Source organism: Gavia stellata, chromosome 15, assembly GCF_030936135.1.
Source record: "Gavia stellata isolate bGavSte3 chromosome 15, bGavSte3.hap2, whole genome shotgun sequence".
In the NCBI taxonomy this organism is placed as follows: domain Eukaryota; kingdom Metazoa; phylum Chordata; class Aves; order Gaviiformes; family Gaviidae; genus Gavia; species Gavia stellata.
This window is the reverse complement of record NC_082608.1, coordinates 4,218,104-4,228,511: the sequence shown is the minus strand read 5'-3', so window position 1 is coordinate 4,228,511 and position 10,408 is coordinate 4,218,104. Positions and strand designations below refer to the sequence as shown.

The window sequence follows — 10,408 nt, the reverse complement described above, 5'->3', positions numbered from 1 at the left end:
AAGACTCTTTCAGATGCACCAACATATTTGAACACTGATACAGCCCTTCCCAAAAGCTGGTCCATAGGAAGGACAGTAGCCAGCTCCTGTAGTTCCGTAACATCAGTGGCAAAGGGCTGTGCTGCCGAAGGTGGAGAACTCAAACCCTGCTGCCAACAAGCACAGTAAGTCTTCACACCAGCAGCAAATGGAGATCTGGAAGCACACACTAAGTTGTTGTTCATTGGGGTGGTTTTTTTCTTCACAGACACTAACGTATGAGAATGACAATACCAGCTTACTGTTACAGCATACAGTATATTCTCCTATATGTTGCAAAGAGAATGATAGACAAGAATTTGAATAACTGATGACTAACCTAGCAACACCCGGCTATTTTCTAAAGAAAACTATAGCCCATTTCCCAGTCAACAGTGGAATATCACTAACAGCCTGCCATCTTGCCCGGCTCCATTGAGGTTTCTAAATACAATATTCCCTTCTCTGACTTCAACTCTACCCGCTGTCAGGCTCCATTAGGCATAACAAGACCCAGACAGAGTCAAGATTAAGCAACTTTTTTATAAAATCCAATTGAGGACTTTCTTACCTTGAGGGTGTAGCAGATATTACATTAACCAGATTGTGCACACTTTCCATGCAAGAACTAAAGGCGCATATATATATGCACAGTGACTTAATTCTCTTAGGAAGTAAGCGGGGGCTTTCTAGATTCCTCCCACCATAGACATCATGATCAAGCTCAGCTAATTGAGACCTTGTGGGGAAAAGGGTGTTCCTTAGCAAGGCCTTATTTTTCCAGAAGCAATATGGGAGCGCTGTTGTCTAGCGTAGGAAGTCTGTGCAGATTATTAAGGCAGTAATAGTCACGTGGAGAGAGGGGAACCAGGTTTAAAAAGCTCCTTACTGGCGAGGCTACAGCTTCAGCTCCCAGAGAGACTGCAGTCCTAGAGTGGTGGAACCAAGAAGGAGGAATCCCACTTCAGTCATCTTTCCCCTCCCCATAGGCACCAGGGAATGGGACAGAGACATCCCCAGTGCTTCCTGGTGAGTCTGTCAGCAAGGTGGCTTCAGGGCTCTGCAGCTGGGAGCAGAGGCTCTCCTTATGCCCAGAACAGAGCTTGTCCTTATTTGCTGTAGGAGAACGGGTGTGCAGGCTCACTGAAACGCAGGGGAATGTGGGCATATTTGGGGGCACTGCATATAACATGAGTATGTATTTGATGCGTTTGGTGGCTGTGATGGATGGATGGTATAAGGAGTAGGCAGCAGCGTAGCTGCGCATTAGTATAAAAACGTGGGTTGTACTGCATGGGCAAACAGCGAGTATTTACAGGGTACTATGTAATGACTGTGCACGGGGGAAGTACTTGCAGCACGTATGGCACACAATATCAAAAAGAATAGAGAAAATGGTTTTATGTGGTGTATTCGGAGAAGATGAGGGCAGGAAACCACAGAGTAACCAAAAGAGAACATATGAGCTGCGTGTTCTAAGCATACAATTGCTCTGAAACAGTATTGCCACTGCTTAAATACTTCACCCAGACGAGGGCTTTGGGATCCAAGTCACAGCTTGGATCTTGGAGCTTGAACCAAAAGCTTTTTATGAAGGCAGAAAATCTGCAAATTGTCAATAGCTGTCTTACTAGCATCTTTGTAGTCTGTGGCCTGAAGAGAGGAGGGGAAGATGCCAATATGCATCAGAGCTTTAACTCTGAGTTGGGGTTCTTTTCCACATTCCAAGCTTGCAGAGGAACCTGGTATTCCTTGCAAACTCTGACTAGCACCTCTTCGTAGATTACAATTATAATACTGTATTATCAGTCCTAGCAGAGTGAATAAGAACGGTAGGCTGTAGCACCACCGAGAATCCTCTGCCATCTGACCTATTCTCATTGATGCCAGGCAGAAGGGAAGCTATTTAACACTGGGGAGGGGGAGCCCATTTTTGCCTTTTGTGCTCAAATTTTATTCCCTTAACAGACACTGAACGTCCAGTTACCGCTCACAGCTGTAGCAGGAAGAGCCCCAGAAAACCCCTTTCTGCAGCTATATATTTAGCCAACTTTTGGCACCAATCACTGTTGTTCTGCCAGCTAATTCTTTGCTCCTTTTACACATAAAAGACCCAGGTCCCATTTGGAATGGCAGCAAATAGTTAATGCCCTGCAAATACCTCAACCTGACAACTGAATCCTACCGGCCCCATGCTTTCCAGGAAAGAAAAAGCCGGGCATCCATCAGTCCTGGCGTGGGAGTATTAGCGGTGTCCGGCTCTGCCATTCAGCCCGCACCCCACCAGGTTCTGATGTCAAAAGCCAACTTCTACTGTTTAACTAAAGCCACGCTAGCAGACAGGGGAAAGCTGCCTCTGTCGTGCGGTTCAGCCGGGAAAGAAGGGGAGCGGGCAATCCCAGTTAGCTCTACCTGTTGCCTGCTAACGGCGCTCTCAGGTTGCTTGGCCGGGGACGCGTACCGTGCCTCGCGGGAAGGAGCAGCCCCGAGCGCCCCGCAGTCCGCGGCAGGACGAGCCCTAGTCGCCCGGCTCTAAGGTGAAGCCGCGGCTGGCGGACGAGGTGCAGCGCTGGCGCCGGGGCAGCGCGGGGCCGGACGGCGCGGGGCCGCGGCCGGCTCCGCTCTCCCCGGCTCAGCCGGCGCACGGCGCGGGTCGGGAGGCTCCGGCTCCGCCGGCGGCCGGGGCGGCGCGCCCCAGGTGCGCCCGCCGCTCGGCAGGCTGCGGGCAGCGGCGCCGCGCCCGGCTGCCGGCCGCTCCCCCGCGGAGGAAGGGCGCGGGAAGCCCCGCTCCCCGGGGGCACCCCGGCGGGCGCGGGCGCCGCGGTCCCCCCTCTCCCGCCTCATTTGCATGGCTCTTATTACGGCCGTGCCTCGCTCCTGCCGCGCTGACACCGGCGGGCTGGAGCGCGGAGTCGCCTCCAGCGGGAAGTGCACTTCCGTTATCTGCGCTCCCACACCCCGCCTCGCCCGCTCCCCCTCCTCAGCTCGCTCTCTCTGGATGTTTAAGGCAAGGATGAACAAACAGATCCAGCCCGACCGCAAAGTGTCGGTGGTGGCCCCCTTGCCGGACCGCGCGGGGCCGCCGCCCCCGAGGAAGGACGTGGAGCTGATCCTGGTGAAGGAGCACAACGGGGTGCAGTACACCAGCAGCAGCCTGCTGCCCGCCGCGCCCGCGCCGCGCTACGGCGCCCAGGACAGGGAGACCTGGGGCAAGAAGATCGACTTCCTCCTCTCCGTCATCGGCTTCGCCGTGGACCTGGCCAACGTCTGGCGATTCCCCTACCTCTGCTACAAAAATGGAGGGGGTAAGAGCACCGCTTGCGAGGTCCTTCTCCCCGGCCCCGCGCCCCAAAGCCGCACGGCCGCAAGGGCGGCATCCCCTTCCTCCTCCCGGAGTTCCAGGGGGAAAGCCAAGAGCCGAGGCGCACCCCGCTGCGCCCGGGAGCGGTGCCGGATGGCGAAGGGAGGAGCGGCGGCACTGCCGCTCTGCCCCAGCGCTCCCCCGCTCCTCCCTTCGCCATCCGGCACCGCGCGTCCCGGCGAGCGGGGCACCCGCCGCGGCCCCGGGCCCCGGCAGCGCACGGCTCGCCGCTCCCGCCCTGCCGCGCAGACCCTGCACGGTAAGGATCGCTCGCACGCCCCTCGGAGTTTAACTTAGTTTGCAGCCCAGGCGTATTCGCCGGCTGCTGCCACTTGAGCCTGCTTAACACTTTTTTCGTTCGCAAAAAGTAGCATCGGGGGGGGGCGGGGGGGGGGAACCCAACCAAAAACACTTGAGCAGGAAAACGGCATCTAGAAAAGTTAGCGCCGGACCACTGAAAGGTTTCTCGGGGGCAGTTTTAACGTGGGATCCAGATTTCTGCTCTCCATTCTGCAGTTTGGGGGTTCTCCCCCCCCCTCCCCCAAAGTAGGTAGGAGACTTGTTGCAAACAAAAGCTCACCTCCTCCACAGTTTGGCAATGACAGCAGCAACACAAAATTACACACAATAACTCCAGTTAGCTCAGATCGTCTGGCACATCTTTAGTGAGACCTTAACTCCATCACCCCCTTTCATCTCCCTGAAATACGCTGTGTTGTCAGTGATGACTCCACACTGTGATGGAGTAACACCATCTGCAAGCCGGGCAGGTGCCTGGGGTGCTTTCAAATCACACATAGGAAGAACAGACCCTGCCTAGCAGATGGAGGACTGTTTGTGTGAATGGTGAACGATACAGATAGAAGAACTGCTAGATAGAAAGCATGTGCTGTAAGATAGTTATGTATGTCTTGATAATGTGGTTGCCTGGTGATAAAGGCTAATGGCTCACACTTGTGGCATAAAATACTTGCTTCCTGTGAAAAGAGGACTGCAGGATGGGAAAATCCCTACCAAATAACATGGAATTACACCCATCCTTGGAACTTAATAGGATACTAGAAAGGGCTGGTACTGAAACGCTTGGTCTAGTTTGGTACCTCCAAAACTTCTGAGAGGAGTCAGAAAATCTCTCTGCTCACCACCCAGACAGGCTGAAGAAAGTGGTTAGTACTGAAAAACAACCTCCATCCTTATTTCATTATGTCCAAAAATAATTCTAGCAATTCACGCTACAGCAGCACAATGCATCATGAACCCAGCAGGTGCCCGGGCTGTCAGGTGCAGGTGTAGCAGCAGCATCATTCATGCCACTCACTACATATACACCATTGCCAGATCTCCAGGTCATCTGGCAATTTTTAGGGAAAGAGATATATTCCCCTATCTCACATTGCACAAGGTGACACCCAGAGTGCTTGAACTCTTTTCTATTGTATTTTGGGTCACTTAATTTGCTAACCTGCTTCCTTTATAATTTACTGCTAGCTCAGGCACAGGAGGTAACAGTCCGCAGCTCTCTTCCATTTTGTTTAGTCTCCACGTATTATCGTATGTCAGTTCAGCTAGAGAAACCTGTGTCTTTATTAGCATCTTTTCATTCAAATACTTCCAAATTGCAGTGGAGAGAAAGCTAACTACTTCACAGCTGCAAGAGGCACCTTTCAGTGAAAAGTTTGCACCAATTCTTCCATACCATCAAAGTGAACTCAGACCTTTACAAGCAAAGGTAGAGAGGCCCTATGCTATCGAAGTCTATAGAACGACTGAGAACTGCTTACTGATACAGAGATTACAAACACTCCTTTACCCTGCTCTTCAATAGAGAACAAACCGCAGTATGAAGCACCTCAAGCAACACCTAGGATGTCATTCCCGAACACATACATAATACCACAACATCTTTTACTGATACTTAAAAGACTTATTTTACCATAACATGAAAGATGGGATAATCCCAATGGTCAAAAACCATCAACAATGGCCTTTTCCTAAGGAGGTGTTCTCACGGAGGACATCAGCTAGCTGAGCTGGACGAAGACACATCAGCTCAGGCTAATGGGGGCAAACTGATTTTTACAACTTGATTGTGTTTGACTTAATGAAGTTTAATCATATCTGGATATTGAGATTATTTTTCTTTTTCTATGCTGTTTGATAGAGCACGGCCATCAGCATATCAGTTGTGACAGAATTTCCAGGACAGACCCTGCACTGTGAAGTGAGGAATAGAAACATAGCCAGGGACTGGTTAACTCCTCTCTTTCTTCTCTTTACAACAATTGTCTCTATGCTATCTTAAAAATTTTCAAGCCATTGCCTCCCATGTTGGATGTAGATATATCTCTCGATTTCGTTTAGTAGACACTCCTGTAAGAGACTGAGGCTCTGAAAGTACTGAGTTTCAAGCCAACTCAGTCCTTTTTCTCTGTCAAACTGGGTTTGGGAGCTTGTTTGCCCTATGGGTAAATTTTCCTACAGCAGCACAGAACATGAGGCAACAGGGCAGAGCTATCGGATATTGCTGGATTTCATTGCTATCTTTCCAGTCCTAAATCACAGATATTCTTAAATATCTTCCCCCCTTCCCCCCCCACTACTGCATGAGGGAACCTTTTTAGCACTAGAGCAAGTTTTGCTACCTCAAAAGAATAATCCAGTGGTTTTCACATAACTGCTGGCTTATGTATCTCCATACAGAAGATGTAATAAAAATAAAGTACTAATAGACATGGAGAAAATCTAATTTCATTATCTTAGTTTTGCTGGACTGCCGAGCAAGCTAAAGAGACAAAATCAGGTGCTGTTTCCGTACTTGTATAGCATGCTCAGACTTATTCTTTAAAACAGTTTTACAAGATGCTTATAATAGGGTTATAGTTTGCATTTTGATATTTATAAGGAGCTACTAGATAAAGGAAAAAAAAAAACCAGATTAAACTTAAATTGGATGGCATGTATAAAGTAAATCAGTGGAAGAAAAAAGGTTTCCTTTCTTCTTCCTCCCTCAGTTTCTCTTTATTCTGAAAGCCTCAGCAATTACTCAGCCTCAGCAATTTAACTAGAGCTGACTTTAGACAAAGATAGTCAAATGTGGGTTATAAACTTGTGTATCTTCAACAGATTGATACAAAATAGGCAGTGAAAAGGAAGCATGTGGCAATGCCGTAAGTCCTAAGCCACTAAGGTATTTTAACACTCGTTTTCAGCATAGCTTGTTCTATCTAGCAAAAAGAAATTCTGCTATCCTTCCAAAATCTACACCCACAGAGGTTCTACAAATGCTCTTAAACGTTGAACAACAGTATCAAGGACATGAAAGCGGTAGAAAATGGCATGCCCCTTTACATCTGAAAAAAGTGACATGGGTGACATGTGGACTGTTATGCTCCTAAGACTGGCTATGATTAATCTGAGATGCCAGCAGACACGCTAAGGGCCTTTCCATGCTTGTAAAAATAGGTGCTTCTCAATAAAGCGTGAGAACTTACAGGAACTGAAGGAAAGTATAAATACACGCTGTATTCCCTCATTCAAAGTTGAATTTTACAAGGGCACGGATGCATATACACCCCCACCTTCTTACTAGCCAAATCCTTGAGGTTCTTTCTCCGATAAATTCCAGGGAAATTTCCTGATTAAAAACTAGACATACAGGCTTTTGGGTTAGATCTTGAAGTTCCATACATACAAAACTCCCGACACTTTACCTCAGGGAGTTTTCCTTACGCAAGGCATACACCACCCAGTGGTAGTTATATAGACTTCTTTATGTTAGGTAACTTTGGAAACAGCACCGGTGGTGTTAACAAAAAACATATTTGTATTTTAACAAGCTCCCAGTAAAAGCTAGAGAGGAAGAACCATCCAGCAGCACTAAAATGCTGAATGAATAGCCAGAAACATCTGTGTTTTGGGATTAGCCTGCTGAGAGACCCCAATGGGACTTCTGCACAAAGATAGATGGCAGAATGTAACCCTTCTGTGAACAACTGTGATTTTTTGAAACATTCTTCTGCTATTAAAAAAATAATCCCCAATCTTTAGTAAGATCTAAAAAGCTAGAGCGTTTATTTTTTGTATCAGTTACCTACTTCCATAGGACTTGCCTGCCTTACAAGGGCAGAGACAGATCCAGTGGCTGTATTTTAATATGAAACAGGCCACAGAAAACTTTTGGGAAATTTAGTATGAACAGATTGGATGAGATCTTGCCCTCACTGACTTTGTGGAAGCAGGATTTGCCCACTGTGTGCTCTAAACTACTTTATAAGATGATAGGGAGGCTCTGTACAGACAGTAAAATTCTGTAAGCTCTCATTAAGCAGGTAAGGCAATGCTCCAGAAGGGGGAATTCTCAAACATCGCTTTGTCCTTTTGGCTGATCAATAAACACCACATGTATTTGACTGCTGCTCACAGCACAAAGGAGAAGCACTGTTTGCAGCCAATCAAATACTTTTTGTGCAGTCCATTTGTGAGAGTTTCAAGGAGCAGGGTATGTCACTGGAGAAATCATCAACCACGGTCATTTCTACTGGCTATTCTCACAAGTGCTATATCCTCTTTATAACTCGTTTCTGGCAAGAGCCCATTTTTCTTTTCTTAAAAAGAGACTCCCTAGCTGTATGACTCTGTCTGTAAGTGGTCAACATCAATGTACTCAAAACAAGTCTTTGTAACACATCCAACCTTTTAAGTGCTCCCCAGTTCTGTAAGAGGCTATGCTGAATTAAAGAATAAGAAGAGTATTAAAATTAGACTCATCAACTCAGGGAAAGATTTACCCTGATATTTGGATTACATCTAAAATTTTACTGATGCCAAACGAAGTTGAGTAATGCCTAGTATGATTAACTGATGTGCTCACAGTGGGGGAGGATGATGCTCAGTCTTGGGTAACAAAGCTATTGTAGTTTTTGTACAAGATACCTTTAGTATTAATGTTCATTTTTGTTTCATTTTCCTGCATAGTCATAGGCAAAATTAGTATTTCCCATTGAAATTTGTGGAAAAAATGTTTACCAACATAAAGTACGTTTTTGTGAGCCAAAGTATTTGCAAGGTCAGTCGTGTTCAGACTACTCATTAGGAAGCATGTAATTGTCGGATTAGTCACTGGAGACTTAGTGTATCATAAGAATCAGATTAAGCTTTTAATGAATTTACGACTAGCTGCAGATAAATATTTTAACAGTTCTCTAGCTATCATAATATCCACTTTTAATCTCCTCTGAAGCATTATTTTCTTAAGTGTTTTTAGACCACAGTATTTCTAGAAGAAATTGTTTGCTTCAAAGAACAGTTCGCCAGCAATCAATACGCTTTAGAACAGAAGTATCTTACAATTTATCCTAATGTTCCCTTTCCTATTCATACTTTCACAAGCTATAATGCAGGACTGAACAATCCACAGCACAGGTACAAAAGACAGCATACAACCAAATCCAAAAATCCCCAAACAGGGCCAGCACAAAGCCAGGAGCCAAGAGCTGTCACACATTGAGAACGACACCTGTGAAAGCATCACCTCCCACAGAGCTGTGAGCCTGGCTAGCGCACCGCTTCACCGAAAGCAAGCTGTGATGCTGACCAGCAGCACCTTGCCTTTCTACTAGGCTCTGCCCCCTGCGTTTTGCCAAGTGCCTGCCACACTGTTTTGAGAAAGAATATAATCTAGCATTTTACGCTTCATAGGTGGATGACCTTTGCCTTGTAATATCAGGGTTTACATTCCAAAATAGCATTGATGATGATAACAATAAATCAACTTTGAAGTAATCTCACTGCAAAGCCTACGCCAAGCGTTTGACTCATCAATCAATCAAAGCTTAGATGCAAATCTAGTGATTCTGGTTTCCTAATAGGGGTTTTCAACTCCCATTAGCACATCGAACCAGTGACCTCAGATAGGTTAAACTATTATGCTGATCTCCACACTGTGGCCATGAGCTTTGGGCTCCTGGGCATCGTGTGACATTGGGGACAATGTTCAGTTGTGTGGTGTGACAGTACCTCCTTCCCCAGAGCTGGAGTCAGTGGCCAGCTCACAGTTGTGCTCTTCCCTCTCCCACATGACTTCATCACTTCTCTTCCCTCTCCTTGATCAGCCACTATCATCTGGTGTCCACAGAGCATAGATGCACCTAGGCTCACCAGCACTGTAGCTCACATGCCAGTTGTCGGCTGCTTCTCTGAAATTCCCTGTTCTCCTCTGCATGTCTTGTTGGCTCCGCAAAATAAATCTTCAGAACTGTAATGTCTGCAGCGCTATAAGCTACGATGTCATACGCCTACTACATATGAAGCATTATGAATAGTTGATAAGGAAGAACTGAATCTTTCTCACCCAAATCTTTTATCAATTCTAAAATTCTAGTTTCTGACTCTGGGGTAAGATACCACGAAAATAATGTATAAGCGGTACACTGTATGGACTCTCAGCTAAATACCTGGCTGAGCGGAGAAGTTATTTGTTCCTGAACAATTCTGACAACCCTTAGATTGACAATTTTACAAAGGTTCTAGAGATATACGAGCATAGAAAGGTTCTAGACAAGATTCATGGTATTTAGCTTGATGTTACACCTTAAGAGAACCATCCTGTGATTAATGCAGGACAAGCATTCAGAACTGATCGAAGGGGTGCTCCAATCAATCACCAAAACTGGTCTTCCACCTTTGCTCCTCCACGTTACCAAGGCAATAAAAATGCTGGTGTGAACCAAATGAGCTGTTCTGACAAAAGCAAAGATACCTCTTTCTAAGCATGCTGAATGAACACATTTTGATTACCAGTCAGAAGCACTTTATTCTAAAGTAAGAGGCAGAAAAGACATCAAGTAGTAAACTTAGTTCTGTTGTTTGGAAATTTTAAAACTCTGCTTAAGGTCTCTGCCCCCCACCCCCTGCCTTCATTCCTGTATGCCCTTCTCAATTTTGCCAAGAAACTGAAGTACTGAAATATCCCTAGAAAGCCATTCCAATAGGATATATATCCCTCCTGGACAAGCAAATTCTGGAAGTTGC

The 10,408-nt window shown here is 46.4% G+C and overlaps 1 protein-coding gene across 1 annotated transcript in view; it reads left to right on the top strand.

The window, feature by feature from the left end:
- The first annotated feature begins 1,017 nt into the window (after positions 1-1,017).
- The window catches only part of SLC6A2 (solute carrier family 6 member 2), a 73,027-nt gene continuing 63,636 nt past the window's right edge, over positions 1,018-10,408 (top strand). The window contains exons 1-2 of the mRNA XM_059824706.1: positions 1,018-1,047; positions 3,026-3,323. Coding sequence (XP_059680689.1) covers positions 1,018-1,047; positions 3,026-3,323 — 328 coding nt within the window. The remainder of the gene's footprint in view (positions 1,048-3,025; positions 3,324-10,408) is intronic.